Source organism: Pseudophryne corroboree, chromosome 12, assembly GCF_028390025.1.
Source record: "Pseudophryne corroboree isolate aPseCor3 chromosome 12, aPseCor3.hap2, whole genome shotgun sequence".
NCBI classification, from domain to species: Eukaryota; Metazoa; Chordata; class Amphibia; order Anura; family Myobatrachidae; genus Pseudophryne; species Pseudophryne corroboree.
The window spans coordinates 119,918,708-119,943,241 of record NC_086455.1 but is presented as its reverse complement, the minus strand read 5'-3'; the positions used below and the strand labels follow the sequence as shown (position 1 = coordinate 119,943,241).

Sequence of the window (24,534 nt, the reverse complement as noted above, 5' to 3'; positions counted from 1 at the left end):
AGACCTCTTAAAGGGTTTTAAATAAGATAAATATTTAGCTTTATCAATTGGCGGCTCGTCCGTCCTTCACATATCTCTGCTAGGTAATTTCAGCAGACATTATCCATCAGCAAAGGGCGGGAGATCATATTCCTCGTAGTGCTGTCTGGATAAGCGTCTGCTTCGCTTAGTAAAGGGTGCTGAGGGAATCCGGAACCGGAGGTAAGAACAACACGCTAGTGTCTTTTAAAACTGTTTATTTCTGTCTTGCGTACGCACACACGCATATCTGCATTTCTTTTTATTCGTGTATTTTCATATATCACTCTCCTGTTTGCCATTTTATAATTGATAAACGTGCTAAGAGAGATTTGTCGCTATTTCATAGTTAAAGTGTAAAAGTAATACATTAAGGGATAAATTGCAAAGCACGCACACAGCTCTACCTAAAGATACAAGGAGAGATCGGTGTGGTGCTCGGTAGATGATCAAGGATCATCTACATTGATAAACGTGTTAGTTGTGTTACGGTGGATAAAGACTGGTGTACACGTGTCTCTAACAAAGGGTGAGACTTGCGTACGCAAAGGCCGACGCACGCAGCGTATATTACGCAACGGAGCGTCCGGGTACGCCCACGTAACTCAAATCACACGCTAGTGTTATTTTAACAGGCGAAAAGGTGGCGACGCGATAAATAGCGCAAGTCTATTTTAGTGTCCGAAATTTAGACTAACAGATCCTTCTCCAAATTTACAACACATCTGGTCTAAAGGAAAGAAATTTCTGCGCAGAAATAGAAATAGAAACAAAAGTGTACATGTGGTGAGTGAGTGTTTGCATATATATGTTTTTACAATTTTGGGGATTGAACCACAGAAATCATCGAGTTCTCGTGAAATTACATACGTGTAAGTGACATGCACGGTGGCTAGGGAGGCATCCCTTGTTAAACATATAAAGAGCATTAGAGTGTAGCAGACCAGGAGGTCATACTGTAGCAAACCAGGAGGTCAGACCAGGAGGTCGCATAATAGACCAGGAGGTCCAGGTACAGCAGACAAGGAAGTCCGCTATAGAGTCAAGTAGCCCGACACCAAGAAGGGTTGGGGCGGAACCCATATAGGCCAGAAAGCTCAGGCTGAAGGAATTCGCAGCTGCTGAATGTCGATTCCGTTGGTCGCTCCGTACATAAGATTAGTTGCTTATGTACTGAACGATTGTACCGCACGTAATTGTGTGCATTAGTTAGTAATCTGACCTAGTACCATTTGTGTACGAAAGGGGTCATAAACGCTATTTGTACATTCTAACGTGATTTGTGTAATTTTTTATTTTTAAAAGGGAAGTTCGCTGGTCACTCAGGAATTATCCAACAACCCCACAGTTACTGGAAAGGGTTAATGCTCTGCGGATCACACTCACATGTTCCAGTAAACAAAGGTTCATAGGGGCCCTGGGTCGAGTATGCCAGCACTATATCAGTGTGGAGGTCGTATTGGTCGGCGTGGGCGAGTAAGTGGGGTACTCGGTAAACTACCACCGTCAACCTATCTTTGAATATTTTGGTTTTTTGTAAGGGTTCGCTGAAGACCCTGATATAAAGGTCAGAGGTAGAGCAAGCAACACCTGCAAATTATGGGGGCCAGTTGTTCAGGAAGGGGGCGATCAACCTCGGTTCGGGTTGATTTAGTGAACCGACCAATCGGGTCGGCAAGGTACGTAATGTGTGAAAAATACGGTTCACACACAGAAGTTTTATGTGATGAATGGGAGAGAATGACGGTACATGACGGGGAGAAGTTCCCAAGAGTAGGCAGCTTTAGCCCAGAAGTGTTACAAAATCTAAGGAGGAGGATATGTCTCATTAAATCAGCAAAGAGACGAATCAAACATTATGATTATTTGCAGTTATGGCAACAGGAGGGTGAAATACAGAGAGGATTGGCTCAGGCGGCGGGATCTAATCCTATCAGGAAACTGATAGCCACGGCCCCGCCGCCACCATACATATCAGGAGAGAAATTGGTTGCGGAGAATGACGCACTAGGGTGTAACAAACAAACACTTAGCAACTGTGTAAATGTTAATAAGTTAACCAATGCAAGTATTAACCCGTGCAAGTTGTACCCTGTTTTGAACTTTCCCCAGGAGTGTGATCAAGAAGACGAAGCATCAACAATATCGGCACTCTCTCTAGCAGCCACCATATCAGAGACAACAGTAGGCACGGCCCAACCTTTAAGATTAGTAACAAAGGCCCCTAGCGGAGGGACAGGTGAGGTCGTATCGACGGGTAAGTAGTGCACCTTACACTATGCTGAAACCATTTCACCACAGGCTGTAGAATCTAATCAGAATGACATTATTAAACTTGCTCCCGTTAGGGTGATAGCTGTTCCAAATGGGAAAACAGACACCACAGGAGTCACTCCCATTAGGAACATTGCCATATATAGCCCATTTTCCCGAATGGAATTAAGAACCATAGTGTCTGAATTCCCTGATCCCAGGAAAGATCTAGTTGCTAGCCAGAAATACATCAGAGACCTAGGAAACACTGTAGAGCCAAATAACAAAGACTGGCAGATATTGCTGAGGGCATGTTTACCCTCCAATGTCGACTCAGCTCAATTTTTAGCAGACTGTGGATTGGATCAGGATGTACCCCTTACAGATGTGTACAACAAAGACAACGTAAAAAGAATAAATTTACAGTTAAAGGAGTATTTTCCAGCTGTAGCCAAATGGAATAGAATTTTTTCCATTAAACAAAAAGAGTCAGAAACAGCTGCTGAGTATTTTCACCGGGCACTATTAGAAATGGCAAAATACACTGGCATAGAGGACATTAGGACCAATGCAAATCATCAAGAAGTAGCAGTATCTGTGCTAATGGATGGTTTAAAAGAAGCATTAAAGACAAGGGTACAGACCACGCAACCATGTTGGCGAGGTCTGTCGGTGGCTACTTTGAAAGAGGCTGCTATTGATCACGACCGGAATATCACCAGACACAGGGAGTCACAAGGTGATAAGTTAATGGCCGTAAGTATACAGGCCCTGACCACAAAGCAGCCTTTATTTAAATCACCAAACCCGGTGGGTAAGTCAAATGTGGTAACATGTTATTTTTGTCATAAACAGGGACACATAGCACGAGACTGTAGAGCGAAAAATTCACAAAGATCATAGCAACCCCCTAGACAACGACATGACACACGAAATTGGGATCAGGGTCCGCAGAGACGGAGTTATGAGCCACATACAGGGGAAACAAAAAGATATCCCCCAAAAGGAGACTGGCAAACTTCTGGCAGTTCCCATTTAACCCCTTTACAAGTAGTTGCTGCCAGCGGGATTCAGGGAGGTCACCATACCCAATAGGGGTGTGGCCATACCTGTAATCTGCAGCCAGTAAAATTGATTGCAAGTCTTGGAAGTGAACCCGAAATTGCAATAAATGTAGCTGGTAAATCATTAAACTTTCTTGTAGATACGGGGGCGGCCAAATCAGTGATAAATTCGACAGTGGGCATGAGAACCACTGGTAAGACAATTCCAGCCATGGGAGTAATGGGAGTAGTCCAGCACTACCCTGTGAGCAAACCAGCCGAGGTTACAATAGGGCCTTTACATACCAAGCATTCCTTTTTGCTGGCTGCATCGGCACCGACTAATCTCCTGGGAAGAGACTTATTGTGTAAAATGGGGTGCGTCATTTATTGTACTCCTGAAGGTGTATTCTTGGACATACCTGAGAATCACGCTCAGGAAGTGCGAGACATGTTAGACTCCCCATCAAAATTAATGTCACATACCATTATGACAAATAGGACTCCCTCCCAGGTAGAAGAAATGACATCCCAGATACCAGAGTCACTTTGGACTAAAGATGGACAGGACACTGGATTAATGGCAAACGTAGCTCCGGTAGTTGTACAAGTAAAAGATGGTAGGATAGCTCCAAAAAATCCCACAGTACCCTCTGAAGCCAGAGGTGGAGTTAGGAGTGTATCCCGTAATAGAGCGCTTGCTACAACAGGGCATTCTGGTAAGAACATCCAGCACTGCCAATAGTCCCATCTTCCCTGTGAAAAAGAGTGGGGGGAGGGGTTACCGGCTAGTGCAGGATCTAAGGGGGATTAACAAAATAGTTGAGAGTCAGTTCCCCGTAGTGCCAAATCCAGCTGTCATCCTTATGCAAATCCCTCCCACTGCGAAATTTTTCACTGTTATTGACCTCTGCTCCGCTTTCTTCTCGGTACCTCTGCACCCTGACAGCCAATATTTGTTCGCATTTACATACAGAGGAGTCCAATACACATGGACTCGATTACCACAAGGATTCATAGACAGCCCAAGTATATTTTCCCAGGCTTTGCATGATTGTTTACAGTCTTTCCAACCAGAGAGTGGATCAGTATTGATACAGTATGTGGATGATTTACTACTGTGTTCAGATTCATTGGAAGCGTCCCTGAAGAATACGAAACAGCTCCTGTTTCATCTTTCAGACACAGGACACAAGGTTTCCAAAGACAAGTTGCAATTATGCCAAACTAAAGTAAAATATTTGGGACACTGTCTAACACAAGGACTGAGACACCTGACCGCTGATAGAATTCAAGCAATTAGAGACATGACTCTGCCACAAACCCAGCAACAGATCAGAACGTTTTTAGGAATGTGTGGGTATTGCCGTAACTGGATCCCAGGATTTTCCATTCTGGCATTACCTTTGCAGGAGATGGTCTCCTCAAACAAACCTGATCGGATTTCGCATACAGACGAGTCCGAGATGGCATTTGAGAGACTTAAACAGTGCCTAACGCAGGCACCAGCATTAGGTATGCCAGACTATGGGAAACCCTTTGAGCTATACGGAACAGAAAGTGCTGGTTGCGCGGCAGGCGTCTTAACCCAAAAGCACGGTGATGCCAGCAGGCCGGTAGCATACTACAGCGCTCAGCTAGATACGGTAGCGCGATCCCTCCCCACATGCTTGCGAAGCGTTGCTGCGATAGCATTGCTAGTAACGAAAAGCGAAGATGTAGTGCTAGGTCACAACCTCACAATTCATACACCACATGCAGTGTCAGCCTTGCTAAATTCTGCCCAAACCAGGCACGTCTCATCAGCACGGTTTACAAGATGGGAATTGGCACTAATGGCCCCCGTAAACATCACCATAAGGAGATGCAGTGCATTAAATCCTGCAACATATCTCCCAGGTGTGCCTGGACAGGCACAAAGGGTGGAGGATGAGAGTGATGGGGAAGGAGGATTTAATACAAAAGATGACATGCATGATTGTATGGAATATTTGACCCAAAATTTTACCGCAAGGCCTGACATCAGTGACAACCCACTGGAAGATGTAGATCTTACCTTCTACACGGATGGTAGTTGTCACAGACAGTCAGACTCGGGAGACTTGTGTACTGGATACGCAGTCGTAGACGACCAAGGCACCATAGAAGCTGAACCGCTAGGCCCACCTCACTCAGCCCAGGTTGCTGAACTGGTTGCCCTAACCAGAGCATGTGAATTGGCTAAGGGCAAGTCAGCCAATATCTACACCGATTCTAGATACGCCTTCGGGGTAGTCCATGATTTCGGAGCCCTATGGCGCCTCAGAAATTTCATGACGGCAGCTGGTACACCGGTAGCACATGCAGCTCACATCAAAAGGCTTCTAACAGCAATACAGGAACCCGACAGAGTGGCTGTTATCAAGTGTAAAGCACACACATATAGCCAGGACCCAGTATCACTTGGTAACAGCCGAGCAGACGAAGCTGCTAAGTTAGCAGCTGGTACCCCCAGACAGACAGACACCACACAATTGATGGTATTTAATACCATCAACACACAGAAGTTGTGTGAAATGCAAAATTTGTGTTCCACGCAGGAAAAGGCAGTCTGGAAGGCAAAGGGATATGGCCAGGAGTCCTCAAGACTCTGGACGGATGGACAAGGTAAACCAGTGGCCCCCAGAGCATATCTTCCATGTTTAGCTGAGGCAGCACACGGGCTGACTCATCTGGGAAAGGAGGGAATGTGCAAGTTGGTAAGAGCATATTGGTGCGCCCCAGGATTTTCATCTCATGCGAGTAAGAGAGCAATGTCATGCCTTACCTGCTTGAGAAAGAATATCGGAAAGGCAATACCAACAGAACCATCTCATATCCCACCTACAGGCGGCCCTTTTCAGGTAATACAGATTGACTTTATTCAATTACCCCCTTGTCGAAATTTTAAATATGTACTTGTTTGTATAGATGTATTCTCAAATTGGGTCGAAGCATTTCCTGCGGCCACAAACACCGCTATGTTTACTGCTAAGAAAATTGTGCAGGAATTTGCATGTAGATATGGTATCCCTAGAATAATTGAAAGTGATAGGGGTACCCATTTTACAGGTGATGTCTTTCAAGGAATGTGTAAGTTGATGGGAATTGATAGCAAGCTGCACACTCCATACCGTCCCCAGGCGAGTGCGAAGGTGGAAAGAGTGAACAGCACTATTAAGAATAAACTGAGCAAAGTTATGGCAGAGACAGGATTGACATGGCCAGAAGCTTTACCCATTGTACTATACAGCATCAGAACCACTCCCAGGTCCCCTCTTAATCTGTCTCCCTTTGAAATCTTGTTTGGTCGACAACCGCATGTTATGATTAACCCTCAGGATGATTTGAAGTGTAACAATGAAGTGACTGTAAAGTACCTGGTTAACATGAGTAAACAGCTAAGGAATCAAAATGATAATTTGAAGTTGGTGATTCCTGATTTACCAGATAGTAATTGTCATGACATTGAACCTGGGGATTATGTAATGATACGGAATTTTCTACGCTCAGGTTGCCTTATTGACAGATGGGAAGGACCATACCAAGTCTTATTGACTAGCACTACAGCATTGAAGGTTGCCGAGAGAGAGACTTGGGTCCATTCGTCCCACTGTAAGAAGGTTGCTGATCCAGAGAGGTCCCGTGATAAGGAACAGACGGTAGAGGAAGTTGTATCACTGGAGTGCCTGTTCCAAGAGGACTGAGGCGGCAACTGAGCATTGAAAATCATAAGATCGGAAGCAGTTGTCGATTCCCTGTTCCCTTTTATTGTTTTTCTCCAAACTTCCCACCCTATCTCCCTCAAACTATTTCTTTACCCCTTCTCATTCTACTCCGTTTCCTCCTATAAGATGGACTTGCCCCAAGAGACTGTGATCCGGATTTTCCTGTTGACCATGATGTTGACCAGAGCAGTCTGTTCCGGCGAGAGTACCATGGAGGTCGAGAGAGGTTCTGGAATGGGTTCTGATGACAAAGATGGAGGCGTAGTTTTCCAAGAACAACTTAACCAACAAGTAAAGGCGAGTATCAGAAAACGATCCGATAGCATTGACAATAGAAGGAATTGTGAAGGATTGTTAGCTGAAGAAAACTGTATCTGTAGGCTCTGTGACAATGTAGTTGAGGATGGGTGCATTAAGAAATGCCAATCCAGTTTTAATATCCACATGGACCGGCATCCATTGAGTGACTATCACTCCTTAGTGGGTAGTGTGTTAAATCAAACAGATTGTTGGGTATGCTCTCAAGTACCTCAAGGTCATAGCAAATCAGGACTAGTACCATTCCCTTTAACGGTAGGAGAGGTACTTGAGCTAAAGGGTGGGAGACCGGTGGACAGGAGGTTTAATATCTCCAGTCCTCCTAGTTTGAAGCTCCACCAATATCATGTGGATAGATCCCTAATATGTTTTAACATTACCAATCCCCGAAAGCCGGGAAATTGGGAAGTGTCAGGGAGTAACCAAACCATGACCTTTTCATATAGAGCAGATAGAATGCCTACAGATACAGAGCTTATACGCCACATAGCCAGTAGAGAAAAATCTTTCCGATATAGGTATACCCTAGGAAGTAGGATTGCGAGATTTGGAGAGGTATCACCAGGATACTGTGCACATATCGTACAAACGGATACGTGTACTAGACAGATGGGAGAATTAGGGGTAGGAGATTTCACAAGGAGGATGTGTAATATGGTTATGTCCTACTCCGTCCCATATGTTCTCCCCGATGATGCATATTTCATATGCGGGAGGAAGGCGTATAAGTGGCTTGCCCCAAACTCTGAAGGATTGTGTTATATTGGAAAAGTACTGCCTGAAGTAATGACTGTATCACATGCCAAAATGAAAGATATACACCGTGGTGCCCAAGCTCCTTATACTCACACCCACTACGAGCACGTAGTTAAAAGGCAACTGACAGAAAGGACAGAGCATTCGGCCTCTGACATGATCCATGAATCCACCGGGATTCAGGTTCTACTTGCACTAGATTTCACTCGCACCGCTAGAGGAGTGATGAACTATAGATATATATCTGCGCTTGCAAATTTGTTAGATAATATCACAGAAATGTATGATGACACTTTTAGGTATACTGGAAGAGAGCTTCAAGCTTATAAAACAGAACTGGTTCAGCATAGAATGGTTCTTAATTATCTCACAGCAGTGACAGGTGGATATTGTGTCACACTGGCAACGCAGTACGGCGTGAATTGCTGCACATATATTACGAATAGCACCGAGGATCCGGTCGAGGTCATAGACCAAAAGATGGACGACATTCTCCAATTAAAGTGGGAATTTCGCAGGAGACACAATCTCACCCTTGCTGCTGTGGGTAATGAGCTGACTGGTTGGGTGTCATGGTTGAACCCGCGAAATTGGTTCTCTGGTTTAGGAGAATGGGCTCAAGGAGTCATAATGGATGTAGGGAAGTTTCTCCTATGTATCTTAGGTGTTGTCATATCGATTGGCTTGATATTTAGATGCGGTCAGGCTTTAATGAAGTGCAAACGTAGTACCAGGGTAATGAGTCTAAGGAGTGAGGAAATTGTAATTCCAATGGATTTGATTTATGACCCAACGGTAGAAACAATGATGTGATGAAAATGCGATTATACGGTCCGTTTCTTTCACCTGTTTTTCCGTTTTCTCCAAGGTAAAAAGACCCACTTGGACAAGGAATTTGATGATCCTGTATACAGACAACTGATGGATTAAAGAAGAAGTTTTGACAACCTTATACACAGATATTTGATGAACTATGCCATAGACCCCCAGTTTCCCTAGAAATTTTAAAATTACGCTAGCCCAACACTTTTGTAAGTCTATGGACATTGACAAAGCTTTTTGCCCACACTTTTTGGCAAAAGCCCAAAGAAGACTGCATTCAACAGACACCGAACAAGACTTCAACCGACAAATGTTCATTAACCTGACATAGAATACCACTGCATTTACCATAATTGTTCTTTATCTTCATTTCTACAACCTTCAGGTAATGACACACATAGTCGATAGGGAATACAGGCACAGATATCAGCAATCACATATTCCCCCATTCATGTATCATCAACTAAAATGTGCTCCCCCATTTTGTTGCAACCAAAATCCGAAAAGAGCTCGGTAAAGTTTGACAGCCCATCCACAGACCCGTACCGCGGGATAAGAAGGAATTCAAATGTATACTTCGCAATACCTCGAAGCTTGATCTAAAACACGTACGGCACGATGATACATGACCCCCCAAACATGGATTCATACACACATGCTACTGCTATCTCACTAGGTCATACCCTTTTCACACCTTCTTCTCTCCTCCCTTACCCAACCATGGAAATGTATTTACACCTGACATATATTTTTCTCGTTTTGAAATGTTTTAGGAAGTGGCAGTTATTGTTGACTGCCAAAGGGTGGACTGTCAAAGTCAGAAAAATATCACGATGCACACTACCATATTTGCACCTCATACAGGTCCGCGCTGCGCATGCGTGCGCTCTCCCATGCGTGTGAATACCCGCTGTTACGTGCACCCGCAGGCGCATGGTATGCGCATTTATGGTAGAGTTTCTGTGTGCCCAGCGTGCGACTCAATCGTTACATATTTTAACTATATAATGTATTTTGTAGATCATGGTCCCCTTGATAGATTCTGAAAGTTTAGTTAATATAGCATATTCATGGACAAAGAGATCCCTCTTTGTTTGATACGAAGGGTCAGACATGGGTCATACAGTGGTGTTTAGTATCCATCGGAAGAGTATTTAATTAGCAATATTCCGGTGTTGGTTTGAAGCGGATTAATCGCTCGTGCGAATAGTTATGGACATAAGAAGTTTATGTACATTTACTATTATTTGCACTTACTTATCCATGCGGCGGGAAACCTAGTTTCCCACCCACCTGAGCAGTTGGAAATAGACACAGCCCACCTGTATGAATCAACCTATGACCTTTTGTTATAATGCGAAGACGAATTCCTGTGTCCAATGAACAATGAGATTGTAGGGACCATTGAATTGTATTGTGTGTGGGGCATAAATAGACAAGCCGATCGTATCCAGTACACTCTCTTCAACGGTTCTCATCACTGATAATCGGGAGCTGGATATTCAGAAAGGCGCATGCGATCGTTCCCTTTGTGCGTAAGTTTTCTCCGCAATCATATTGTCTTTATTGCTATTGTGAGCCATATCTCTCTCTCTCTCCTCCTCTTTCTCTCTCATTTTCCCTTAAACGTTATTGTATTGTATTGTATTTCCTGTGTAGTTATCTGGTTAGTTAGTCTATGTTATATTGTAGTGTATGACTTGTATTGTATTATTCTTTTTCAAGTATAACATTCATATAAGGCGTTAGACCCTAAGCCCGGTATTTGTGTATTTCTTATAGTGTTAAGTATTCTCAGAGCGTCGGTGACGCTCGAACAGCTTTTAAGTTAATAAGGTTACACTGTGTTGCATCTACACTCTATCACTACACTAAGGTTTTCCTGTATAATACATTGTTCATGGTTTACATATAAAGGTTTAACATTGTGAGCGTCAGCGCCGCTGGTGATCTCCTCGTGGTCCCGAGCGTCCGCTACGCTATAGCGAAACATTACGTTAGTCGGCAGCCAATAGCGTGCCTCCCTGTGATCTCTTGGCCGTGAGCGAACGTGACGCTTGAGCGTCTCGACTACGGCTAAGCGATTGCTACGCAATGTGCGTACCCTTACGGTACTCCATACGTCAATAGCGTACAGTGTTCTTAGACCTCTTAAAGGGTTTTAAATAAGATAAATATTTAGCTTTATCACATTGCATTGAACCTAGCCCAGCATTTAATTCAGAACCGTCCTGTTTAAGTGCAGTCGGACAACGCCACCAAAGTGGCTTACATAAATCATCAAGGCGGCACTCGAAGCCGTCTGGCAATGAAGCAAGTCTCACGGATTCTACATTGGGCGGAACGCCATCTACCGGCCATGTCGGCAATCTTAATTCCGGGAGTCCTGAATTGGGAAACGGACTTTCTCAGTCGTCAGGACGTACATGCCGGCGAGTGGGGCCTCCATCCAGAAGTGTTTCAACTCCTAGTGGAAAAGTGCGGTCTTCCAGACGTAGATCTGATGGCGTCTCGACACAATCACAAGGTTCCGGTCTTCGGAGCAAGGACAAGGGATCCTCAAGCAGCATTCGTGGATGCGCTGGCGGTGCCGTGTAGGTTTCGGCTGCCGTACGTGTTCCCTCCGGTGTCACTCCTGCCCAGGGTAATTCGGAAGTTCAAGCAAGAAAAAGGAATTCTGCTTCTCATAGCTCCGGCGTGGTCCAGACGGCACTGGTTCTCAGACCTGCAAGGCCTATCGTCAGAGCGTCCAATTCTTCTTCCACAACGCCCAGACCTCCTCGTTCAAAGCCCCTGTGTCTACCAGGACCTAGCCCGGCTGTCTTTGACGGCGTGGCTCTTGAAGCTTCTGTCTTAAGGGCTAAAGGGTTTTCTGAGGCGGTCATTCAAACTATGTTGCGGGCCCGGAAACCGGCTTCTGCTCGGATTTACTATAGGGTCTGGCATTCTTACTTTGTTTGGTGCGCATCTAACGATTATGACGCTTCCAAGTTTAGAATAGCCAAGTTGTTGGCTTTTCTTCAGCAGGGCCTGGACTTAGGCCTGCGTCTGGCCTCCCTCAAGGTTCATATTTCTGCCTTTTCGGTGTGGTTTCAGAGAAAAATTGCCACCTTAGCTGATGTGTATACCTTTACTCAGGGTGTGTTGCGTATCCAACCTCCGTATGTCCCGTCTGTAGCTCCTTGGGACTTGTCGGTGGTTTTGGAGGCGTTACAAGAGTCTCCGTTTGAACCTCTTGGTTCAGCTGATCTTAAGTGGCTTTCCCTTAAGGTGGTGTTTCTGCTAGCTCTTGCTTCAGCTAGAAGAGTGTCGGATTTGGGTGCCTTGTCCTGTAGTTCCCCATATCTGATATTTCACCGTGACCGGGCGGTTCTTAGGACTCGTCCCGGATATTTACCTAAGGTGGTTTCCTCGTTCCACCATAACCAGGAGATTGTAGTTCCGGCACTTGTTTCTCCTGATCGGTCTCCCAAAGAGCGGTCTTTGGATGTGGTACGGGCTCTCCGTATCTATGTGAAAAGAACTGCTTCCATTAGGAAATCTGATTCTCTCTTTGTACTGTTTGGATTTCACAAACGGGGCTGGCCTGCTCACAAGCAGACTTTGGCCAGATGGATTAGAATGATGATTGCACATGCTTATGTGAGGGCTGGCCTCTCGGCTCCTGCTCACATTACGGCCCATTCAACTCGGTCTGTGGGACCTTCTTGGGCGGCCCGCCGTGGTGCAACCCTTGAACAATTGTGCAAGGCGGCTATGTGGTCCTCAGTGAACACGTTCATAAGGTTCTATGCCTTCGATACTGCCGCTTCCCAGGATGCTTCCTTTGGACGCCGGGTTCTTGTGCCCGCTACAGTGCATCCCCTCCCATAAGGAACTGCTTTAGGACATCCCCAATGTCTATCCTTGTGGAGCCCAGTGTACCCCGCAGCAGAAAACGAGATTTATGGTAAGAACTTAACTTTGTTAAATCTCTTTCTGCGAGGTACACTGGGCTCCACAAGGCGCCCACCCTGACGCACTTAGCTTCTTTGGGTTGGTTTGGCATTAGCCGCTGACACTTCTCCTGTCGTGAGAGTGTGGTGTATGTGGCTACTAACCGTTGTCGTCTCTTTTCCTGCTACTGCATTGGGCTGGTTAACTAAAAACTGAGCTCCTGTGCAGGGAGGCGGGGTTATAGAGGAGGCGGCGCTGTGCAGTCTGGGAACAGTCAAAGCTTTGAGCCTGTTGGTGCCTCGGATCAAGATCCTACTCTACACCCCAATGTCTATCCTTGTGGAGCCCAGTGTACCTCGCAGAAAGAGATTTAACAAAGGTAAGTTCTTACCATAAATCTCGTTTTCATTTTGCTGCGCAGGATCATTTAATGGAAATGAAAGTGTGGAGAGGGCACATTTATGGGGTATCTTTCGCTGGGAGGGGGGCACGTTGCAATATCCACTCTACAAAAGAATCTATTCTTTGCTGGCAGAAATGTAGCATTTTGTTTGAGGGAGTGCACTTGCGAGTCCTGTGTACTGTATGTCACCACATTGGGCTGCGGGTTATAGGAGGGACGCTATTTATGCTATATTAAAATCAATTATATGTCTTTTTTTTACTTTACGGAGGGATTGGGGATAGGGGGGACGGAATGTGAAGGTTTTACTTTAATAAAAAATAAAATAAAGCACAGCAGCAAGCGCACACCATGCACGATGACCTCATTATTATCAGCAGTTGTTTTTATAGATTGAAGCAACAGCCAATCAGTATTTTATGAAAGGCGTAGAAGTGGTAGGAGGCAGCAAAGTCAATGTGAAGTTTATGCTTTTCCACTGTGCAGGATCATTTTCCTGCCATCCTTATTATTTCTCCTTTGGGTAGTGAAATGCTGTTTATGTTCTAGAAGAAATTGTCTCCTGTACGGATTCAGTATGGGATCCCATCAGTTGGAATCCCGGCGGTAAGGAGACCGACGCCGGAATCACAGAAGCGAGTCCCCTCGCTGCGCTCGCCACGCTTCGGCCATACTATTCTATTCCCCCTTGGGGGTGGCGTGGACCACCACCCGAGGGGGAATACCAGGCTTCTGTAGAGATTCCGGCCGTAGGCATTTACATGTCTGTCGGGATTCCAGCGTCTGGATCCTGAATGCTGGGATCTCGACAGGCGGTATATTGACTGCATCCCTCCTGTACAATGTGTGAGATATCAGTCCACTACACAGGCTTATTTTGCTTATTTTAATTAGCTTGTACACATTTTAGTTGGTTTCTGTTCTTGTTCTTTTCAATGAAAATGTCGACCCCTGACTTATTGCTAAATAAAATATACATTATATACATAGGGGTGTAGAGTGGATATTGACCCAGAGGCACCAACAGGCTAAAGCTTTAGGCTGTCCCAGGATGCAATAGGGCCTCCCCTATAAACCCCGCCTCCAGGCACTGAGAGCTGAGTTTTGAGTTGGTGCCTGCAGCAGCAGGTCACCTAATAGGATGGCTGCACTGGGCAGCCCTGAAAAAGCTCTTCTAAGACACTTCAGCACTGCAGCTCCATCACCTGCCAAGCGGTGTTGCATACTCCCGCGGCTCTGTTCCCGGGTACTTGTGGCGGAGAAGCTCCAGCTCAGGGAAAACAGTTAGAGTCCGCTCTACTGGATCGCGTGGCTGCTATGGGGAGGAGGTAAGAGGGTCCCCCAGGTGGGACCCGCCATAAATCACGTTCCGTCCGCGACATACGGAGACGGGTCGCGGCGCTGGTGTGGACACTGTCACCGAGCAGGGACCCTACTAGACTGCCAGGACATAAGAGTAAAGGTCGGGTTTACTAACGCCCCATTTAATAAGGCTCTGTAGTACCGGCAGTGGAAGTCCAGCATAGGGAAATAGGCGCTTGACCTGTAGCCCTTCCCCCGGCCCAGGGTGCCATCTCCGAGAAGATTTTCCCACTCTGGAGCTACCTCACACTCTCCCTCATTCCCTGACAGAGACGCTGTGCGCCATCTTCTGAGCATAGTTGCTACTAGTTTCAGGGATTGCAGGGCAAGGTCTCCCTTGTAAAGCCGCCTGTATACAGCACTGTGACTTTACAAACACTTGAGTATTCTACATGACAGCGTTAGTTAAGAAAGAGTGTAGCTGTTACAGAATATATTGTGCGAGTATTCTGATATATAAGAAAGAAATGGTTTAGGTTTCAACTGTGCGCTCCCAATCTGCACTATGGAGCAGCTGGTAATCTATAAAGGGACCACACCTGTTGCCTATAACAAATCACTCCTGGACACACATAGTCAGAAGACTGGTTCTGTCTCCATAAAAGTCCTGAAGATTCAGGACAGGATAAGATGCTTCCTCAGTTGTCCTAGAGTATCTATACACTCGGCGATACAAGTACTTGGACTGATGGTATCGGCCTTCAACATGGTAGAGTACACTCAGTTTAATTTCCGCCAACTACACAGGTTAGTCCTGTCCAAGTGGGATGGCCTGCCTCAATGGATCAGATTTCACATGATCTCTTTGACTCTGGAGGTTTGCCTTCCGCTGACCTGGTCCAGGACCGGCAAGAGCAGGGGCCGTCCCTTCTTGGTCCCCGACTGCGTTCTCCTGACAACGAACGCCTGTCTGAGGGGATGGGTAGCGGTGTTGGAGCTACACTCTTTTCAAGGTTGTTGGATCAAAGAGGAATCACTCCTTCCAATAAATATTCTGGAGCTTAGGGCAGTGTTCAATACACTGTTTCTCGCCCTACCTCTAGTACAGAACAGGCCTGTTCAAGTAAGATCAGACAATGCCACCACACCACATAAACCATCAAGGTAGCTCTAGAAGCCACATGACAAGGATGGAAGTATAAAAAAAATCCTTTGTTTGGCGAAACGCCATCTGCCAGCCGTATCAGCAGTGTTCATTCTGGGGGTCCTGCACTGGGAAACGGATTTCATCAGTCGCCAGGACGTGCACGTCAGAGAGTGGAGTCTTCATCAAGAAGTCTTTCGACTCTTAGTGGACAGGTGGTGTCTACCTGATGTAGACCTCATGGCGTCTCAACACAATCACATGGTTCCGATCTCCAGATCAAGGACCAGGGATCCTCAAGCAGCGTTCATGGACGCACTGGCGGTTCCATGAAACTTTCGGCTGCCCTATGTGTTCCCTCCAGTGTCTCCTGCCCAGGGTACTATGGAACTACAATCAAGAAGGGGGAATACCACTTCTAGCGTGGCTTCGACAGCTACGGTTCTCAGACCTGCAGGGTCTACTGACAAAGCATCCCCTTCCACTTCCTCAGCACCCAGACCTCCTCGTACCCAGACCCGTGTCTCTACCCAGACCTGGCCAAACTGTCCTTGATGGTTTAGCTTTTGAAGCATCACTCCTGAGGGCCAAAGGATTTCTGAGGTGGTTATCCAAACTATATTTAAACCCGCAAAACGGCATATACCCGGATTTAATACAATGTTTGGAATTCTTACTTCACCTGGTGTGCTGATAAGAATTATGATGTCTCTACGTTCAGAACTTCCAGAATCTGGCTTTTCTGCAACGAGGCCTTGCCTTAGGTCTCCGTCTGGCCTCCCTCAAGGTTTACATATCTGCCCTGTTGGATGGTTTCAGAGAAAAATTGCGTCTATACCTGATGTTCATTCTTTCACCCAGGGCGTACTTAGGATTCAGCCTCCCTATGTCCCTCCTGTGACTCCATGGGATTGACTGTTGTACTGAAAACCCTGCAAGAGTCTCCAACGAACCTCGAGTCGGCGGACCTTAAATGGCTCACAGCCAAAGTTCTGTTCTTGCTGGCCTATTGCCTTGGTAAGACGGGTGTCGGACTTAGGCGCCATGTCCTGTTGTCCACTCTATTTGATTTTTCACAGTGACTGGTCAGTTCTATGATCTCAACTGGGTTATTTGCCTAAGGTGGTGTCATCTTTTAACCTTAACCAAGAGATTGTGGTTCCGGCCTTTATCTCTTCAGACTTGTCTTCCAAAGAGTGTTCTTTGGATGTAGTAAGGGTTCTCCGTATTTATATGGAGAGAACTCCCTCTATCAGGAGGTCAGATTCCCTTGTTTGTACTGTTTGGTTTCCACAAACATGGCTGGCCTGCGAATAAGCAAATCTTGGCTGGATGGATTAGAATGGTGATGCACAAGCTTATGCGCAGGCTGGACTCCCAGTTTTTGCTGCTCTTAAAGCCCATTCTACTCGGTCTGTTGGACCTTCTTGGCCGGTCCACCGTAGCGCGTCCGCAGAACAATGTGCAAGGCGGCTACGTGGTCCTCAGTGAACACGTTTATTAGGTTTTATGCCTTTGAGATTTCTGCCTCCCAGGATGCTTCCTTTGGATGCCGGGTTCTCATAACCGCTAAGGCGCATCTCCTCCCTTGAGGAACTGCTTTAGGACATCCCCGATGTTTTCCTGTGGAAACCAATGTATCCTGCTGCAGAAAAGGAGAGTTATTGTAGACTTACCATTGTTAACTCTCTTTCTGCGAAGTACATTGGTTCACAGGGCGCCCACCCTGACGCACCTTGCTTCTATGGGGTTGTATGGCATTAGCTGCTAATACCTTCTCCTGTCGTGAGAACGTGGTTCTATGTGACTAACATCTGCCTTCTCTCTTGCCTGCTCCTGCATTAGACTGGTTAACAAAACTGAGCTCTCAGTACCTGGAGGCGGGGTTTATAGGGGAGGCCCCAATGCATCCTGGGACAGCCTAAAGCTTTAGCCTGTTGGTGCCTCTGGATCAGGATCCACTCTACACCCCGATGTTTTCCTGTGGAACCAATGTACCTCGCAGAAAGAGTTAACAATGGTAAGTCTACTATAACTCTCCTTATTTATAGTATTCTTGTGTTATATGTGACTCTACTACCATCTGTTTGGTTTTAATTATTCATGATGGGGTTTATTTACTATCCACAATTTAACAAATACAAACGTACCAAATGATAGGGTTCCACAAGCAAAGATCACTCCAAGTATTACTGTTGCAATAAGGACAGCTAGAATAAGTGGAAGTGGGAGCTGCCTGTCTGGAACGGGTTCTTTGGGTCCTAAAAAAAAAGAAAAGAAAAGAAAGAATGGTTATGATGACTACCCACAGTTTTAAGAATTAGAATGTTTTTTAAACGTGTGAAGCACAAGGCTATATTAAATGGTAATACTACTGTAGCTTATATCCAGCTGTAATCAACAGTCCATCAAATCGGAAATTTAAAGTGCACACATTACCCACACTCAGTGAAGGCAGACATTTTTAGATTGCAGCTAATAACTACGCCAGGAACCATTGATTTGGCTCCTAGTGAAGTGTCATTTATAGCCCTTTCACACTTAAGCCCTGGCTTCGACCCGGAATACTGAACATAGGTTGGATTCGGGGCTTCAGATGTACTTATTCTCTTCACACTGCCACTGGGACCCAGGTTGTTGCCGTTCACACAGGACGCTTGGAGATTACGTAATTTCCAAGCACTCTTGAGCCAGCCAATCAGCAGCCTTTCACACTGCGGTCGACCCGGGAATAACCGTGACGCTTGTCAGACCCAGAATGCAACACCCGGGTTGACACTCTCACACCCAACCTGGAACCGGGGTTACATTGGCGTGCCTCGGCAGTAACCTGAGTTCTGGGTGACAGGGGTATCAACCAGATTTTAGTTCAGCCAACAAAATGTCTTTCTCCAAGATGGGTGTAGATTTCTTTGAATTAAGAAGGACAGATTGAGTACTAATTCCCTCCCCTATTCAATTTATAGGAATACAAGTATTTGCACAGTTTTTACCTATACATGTGACGTTATCACTATCCAGCATAGTCCCAGCCTCACACAGACACACTGCTCTGCGCTCCATATCTTTCTTACAGTTTCCAGATTTGCAGTGGCTACAGTTCAAGAACAGCTCAATGCGTACTTCTCCATCATTCTCCATTGCTGCGTAAATAAAAGCAGAAGAGTTGCAAATGACCTGACAAGTATGAGCTTTTCATACCATTGAGGTGTCCCCCATAGAGTGAATCTTTCAGGTATCAGGCTGTTGTATATATGTGGCCAGCTAGACAAAACACATCACCAGGACTCTTTATCTGATGACAACAGCAACTATTATGACAAAGGGGGTGATTCCGAGTTGTTCGCTCGCTAGCTGCCTTTAGCAGCATTGCACACGCTAGGCCGCCGCCCTCTGGGAGTGTATCTTAGCTTAGCAGAATTACGAACGTAAGATTAGCAGAATTGCGAATAGAAAATTCTTAGCAGTTTCTGAGTAGCTCCAGAGTTACTCAGCCACTGCGACCAGCTTAGTCCTTTTCATTCCTGGTTTGACGTCACAAACACAACCAGTGTTCGCCCAGACACTTCCCTGTTTCTCCAGCCACTCCTGCGTTTTGCAACTCGAACGCCTGCGTTTTTCCGCACACTCCCATAAAACGGCCAGTTTCCGCCCAGAAACACCCACTTCCTGTCAATCACACTACGATCAGCACAGCGATGAAAAAGCTTTGTTATGCCGTGAGTAAAATACCTAACTTTTGTGTAAAATAACTAAGCGCATGCGCTCTGCGAACCTTGCGCATGCGCAGTAAGCGACTAATCGCAGTATAGCGAAAATCGGCAACGAGCGAACAACTCGGAATGACCCCCAATGTTAGGAGTAATACATAACGTATAAAGGCATAATTCAAAGCAGATGATGAAGACCAGAAACTGAAGGGGCTGCAGTAATGATTTCGGTTGAATTATTGCTTGCTTTTGTCTGTGTATATGAAATAAGTGATCTCACCAGCCAAAGGCTGAAGAAACATTTCTCCAGATGGATTTATGAATGAAACCCCATCCTGGCCATCAGCAGAAATATCATCCAGATGGGATGCGTGTCCTCCTATAAATAAATGGAATATAAGTGAAAAGAATAATGATACTTTCCAAGTTTTTTAAATCTTCTACAGATGAGTTTTAAGCATTTGGAGAGGTTTATGTAGCATTGCACACATGCATATTTTCTCTGGCATAAAATACACATTCCTGTATGACACATGCACAAAGAAATACGTATGCTTATGTGACTGGCTCAGATCTAGACATAGACGGATATAATATACCTGTCAGGAACCGGCTCAAGGCCCAGCACAAAATATAGTATTGGTTAATGTACCAAATAAGGAGAATATTACAAATGTACTCACAGGTAAGGCTATAGGTGTTGGGGTCAGCGGCTGAAAGGTTAATGGCAGGGAGAAGACGCAGGCCTGGCAGCTATATTGAGAGTGCAGCAGATGCTGTTATTCCTGCTGTCTTGTCTCTACTGACTCCGTTGTAATCATAGTTTCAGCATCAGGGGTCTGAGAAGTGTGTGCTGATCCCTGATAGGAAGGAATTATTACCTATGTAGCTGTAACAAGGTGTTTGCAATCTTGTTAATTTAAAGCTACAGAGGTTTTTACAACGGCACAATTATTGCTTAACTTTGTTTTGTTCACTCTTACTATGTAAACAATTCGATCCCTTGTATTATTGGTTACAGCGGTGATGTAGGACTCAGTGGAGCAATTATTTGTCTTCTGTGCATGCATCTAAGTCTCACTGCGCATGTATCCAGTTTCCGTACATTGGAGCTGTGATTATGGCACACAGGAGATGCATCTAAGTCACGGGAGATGCATGCATTGGGGGTTCCGGGGTGGTGACAAAGAGGTGACTAAATCGACACAAGGAGATGGCCGTGTGAGTAGAGATGAGCGCCTGAAATTTTTCGGGTTTTGTGTTTTGGTTTTGGGTTCGGTTCCGCGGCCGTGTTTTGGGTTCGAACGCGTTTTGGCAAAACCTCACCGAATTTTTTTTGTCGGATTCGGGTGTGTTTTGGATTCGGGTGTTTTTTTCAAAAAACACTAAAAAACAGCTTAAATCATAGAATTTGGGGGTCATTTTGATCCCACAGTATTATTAACCTCAAAAACCATAATTTACACTCATTTTCAGTCTATTCTGAATACCTCACACCTCACAATATTATTTTTAGTCCTAAAATTTGCACCGAGGTCGCTGTGTGAGTAAGATAAGCGACCCTAGTGGCCGACACAAACACCGGGCCCATCTAGGAGTGGCACTGCAGTGTCACGCAGGATGTCCCTTCCAAAAAACCCTCCCCAAACAGCACATGACGCAAAGAAAAAAAGAGGCGCAATGAGGTAGCTGTGTGAGTAAGATTAGCGACCCTAGTGGCCGACACAAACACCGGGCCCATCTAGGAGTGGCACTGCAGTGTCACGCAGGATGGCCCTTCCAAAAAACCCTCCCCAAACAGCACATGACGCAAAGAAAAAAAGAGGCGCAATGAGGTAGCTGTGTGAGTAAGATTAGCGACCCTAGTGGCCGACACAAACACCGGGCCCATCTAGGAGTGGCACTGCAGTGTCACGCAGGATGTCCCTTCCAAAAAACCCTCCCCAAACAGCACATGACGCAAAGAAAAAAAGAGGCGCAATGAGGTAGCTGTGTGAGTAAGATTAGCGACCCTAGTGGCCGACACAAACACCGGGCCCATCTAGGAGTGGCACTGCAGTGTCACGCAGGATGTCCCTTCCAAAAAACCCTCCCCAAACAGCACATGACGCAAAGAAAAAAAGAGGCGCAATGAGGTAGCTGACTGTGTGAGTAAGATTAGCGACCCTAGTGGCCGACACAAACACCGGGCCCATTTAGGAGTGGCACTGCAGTGTCACGCAGGATGTCCCTTCCAAAAAACCCTCCCCAATCAGCACATGATGCAAAGAAAAAGAAAAGAAAAAAGAGGTGCAAGATGGAATTGTCCTTGGGCCCTCCCACCCACCCTTATGTTGTATAAACAAAACAGGACATGCACACTTTAACCAACCCATCATTTCAGTGACAGGGTCTGCCACACGACTGTGACTGATATGACGGGTTGGTTTGGACCCCCCCCAAAAAAGAAGCAATTAATCTCTCCTTGCACAAACTGGCTCTATAGAGGCAAGATGTCCACCTCATCATCACCCTCCGATATATCACCGTGTACATCCCCCTCCTCACAGATTATCAATTCGTCCCCACTGGAATCCACCATCTCAGCTCCCTGTGTACTTTGTGGAGGCAATTGCTGCTGGTCAATGTCTCCGCGGAGGAATTGATTATAATTCATTTTAATGAACATCATCTTCTCCACATTTTCTGGATGTAACCTCGTACGCCGATTGCTGACAAGGTGAGCGGCGGCACTAAACACTCTTTCGGAGTACACACTTGTGGGAGGGCAACTTAGGTAGAATAAAGCCAGTTTGTGCAAGGGCCTCCAAATTGCCTCTTTTTCCTGCCAGTATAAGTACGGACTGTGTGACGTGCCTACTTGGATGCGGTCACTCATATAATCCTCCACCATTCTATCAATGTTGAGAGAATCATATGCAGTGACAGTAGACGACATGTCCGTAATCGTTGTCAGGTCCTTCAGTCCGGACCAGATGTCAGCATCAGCAGTCGCTCCAGACTGCCCTGCATCACCGCCAGCGGGTGGGCTCGGAATTCTGAGCCTTTTCCTCGCACCCCCAGTTGCGGGAGAATGTGAAGGAGGAGATGTTGACAGGTCGCGTTCCGCTTGACTTGACAATTTTCTCACCAGCAGGTCTTTCAACCCCAGCAGACTTGTGTCTGCCGGAAAGAGAGATCCAAGGTAGGCTTTAAATCTAGGATCGAGCACGGTGGCCAAAATGTAGTGCTCTGATTTCAACAGATTGACCACCCGTGAATCCTTGTTAAGCGAATTAAGGGCTCCATCCACAAGTCCCACATGCCTAGCGGAATCGCTCCGTGTTAGCTCCTCCTTCAATGTCTCCAGCTTCTTCTGCAAAAGCCTGATGAGGGGAATGACCTGACTCAGGCTGGCAGTGTCTGAACTGACTTCACGTGTGGCAAGTTCAAAGGGCATCAGAACCTTGCACAACGTTGAAATCATTCTCCACTGCGCTTGAGACAGGTGCATTCCACCTACTATATCGTGCTCAATTGTATAGGCTTGAATGGCCTTTTGCTGCTCCTCCAACCTCTGAAGCATATAGAGGGTTGAATTCCACCTCGTTACCACTTCTTGCTTCAGATGATGGCAGGGCAGGTTCAGTAGTTTTTGGTGGTGCTCCAGTCTTCTGTACGTGGTGCCTGTACGCCGAAAGTGTCCCGCAATTCTTCTGGCCACCGACAGCATCTCTTGCACGCCCCTGTCGTTTTTTAAAAAATTCTGCACCACCAAATTCAAGGTATGTGCAAAACATGGGACGTGCCGGAATTTGCCCATATTTAATGCACACACAATATTGCTGGCGTTGTCCGATGCCACAAATCCACAGGAGAGTCCAATTGGGGTAAGCCATTCCGCGATGATCTTCCTCAGTTGCCGTAAGAGGTTTTCAGCTGTGTGCGTATTCTGGAAACCGGTGATACAAAGCGTAGCCTGCCTAGGAAAGAGTTGGCGTTTGCGAGATGCTGCTACTGGTGCCGCCGCTGCTGTTCTTGCGGCGGGAGTCCATACATCTACCCAGTGGGCTGTCACAGTCATATAGTGCTGACCCTGCCCTGCTCCACTTGTCCACATGTCCGTGGTTAAGTGGACATTGGGTACAGCTGCATTTTTTAGGACACTGGTGACTCTTTTTCTGAGGTCTGTGTACATTTTCGGTATCGCCTGCCTAGAGAAATGGAACCTAGATGGTATTTGGTACCGGGGACACAGTACCTCCAACAAGTCTCTAGTTGGCTCTGCAGTAATGATGGATACCGGAACCACGTTTCTCACCACCCAGGATGCCAAGGCCTCAGTTATCCGCTTTGCAGTAGGATGACTGCTGTGATATTTCATCTTCCTCGCAAAGGACTGTTGAACAGTCAATTGCTTACTGGAAGTAGTACAAGTGGGCTTACGACTTCCCCTCTGGGATGACCATCGACTCCCAGCGGCAACAACAGCAGCGCCAGCAGCAGTAGGCGTTACACGCAAGGATGCATCGGAGGAATCCCAGGCAGGAGAGGACTCGTCAGAATTGCCAGTGACATGGCCTGCAGGACTATTGGCATTCCTGGGGAAGGAGGAAATTGACACTGAGGGAGTTGGTGGGGTGGTTTGCGTGAGCTTGGTTACAAGAGGAAGGGATTTACTGGTCAGTGGACTGCTTCCGCTGTCACCCAAAGTTTTTGAACTTGTCACTGACTTATTATGAATGCGCTGCAGGTGACGTATAAGGGAGGATGTTCCGAGGTGGTTAACGTCCTTACCCCTACTTATTACAGCTTGACAAAGGGAACACACGGCTTGACACCTGTTGTCCGCATTTCTGGTGAAATACCTCCACACCGAAGAGCTGATTTTTTTGGTATTTTCACCTGGCATGTCAACGGCCATATTCCTCCCACGGACAACAGGTGTCTCCCCGGGTGCCTGACTTAAACAAACCACCTCACCATCAGAATCCTCCTGGTCAATTTCCTCCCCAGCGCCAGCAACACCCATATCCTCCTCATCCTGGTGTACTTCAACACTGACATCTTCAATCTGACTATCAGGAACTGGACTGCGGGTGCT

At 46.2% G+C, this 24,534-nt stretch overlaps 1 protein-coding gene across 1 annotated transcript in view; it reads right to left on the bottom strand.

Annotated features, from left to right (window-relative positions):
* Positions 1-24,534, bottom strand: part of LTK (leukocyte receptor tyrosine kinase) — a 307,777-nt gene that overhangs the window by 67,171 nt on the left and 216,072 nt on the right. The window contains exons 14-16 of the mRNA XM_063947926.1: positions 19,732-19,830; positions 18,735-18,884; positions 17,892-18,002 (exon numbers count right to left, since the gene is read on the bottom strand). Of these exons, the coding sequence (XP_063803996.1) occupies positions 17,892-18,002; positions 18,735-18,884; positions 19,732-19,830 (360 nt within the window). The remainder of the gene's footprint in view (positions 1-17,891; positions 18,003-18,734; positions 18,885-19,731; positions 19,831-24,534) is intronic.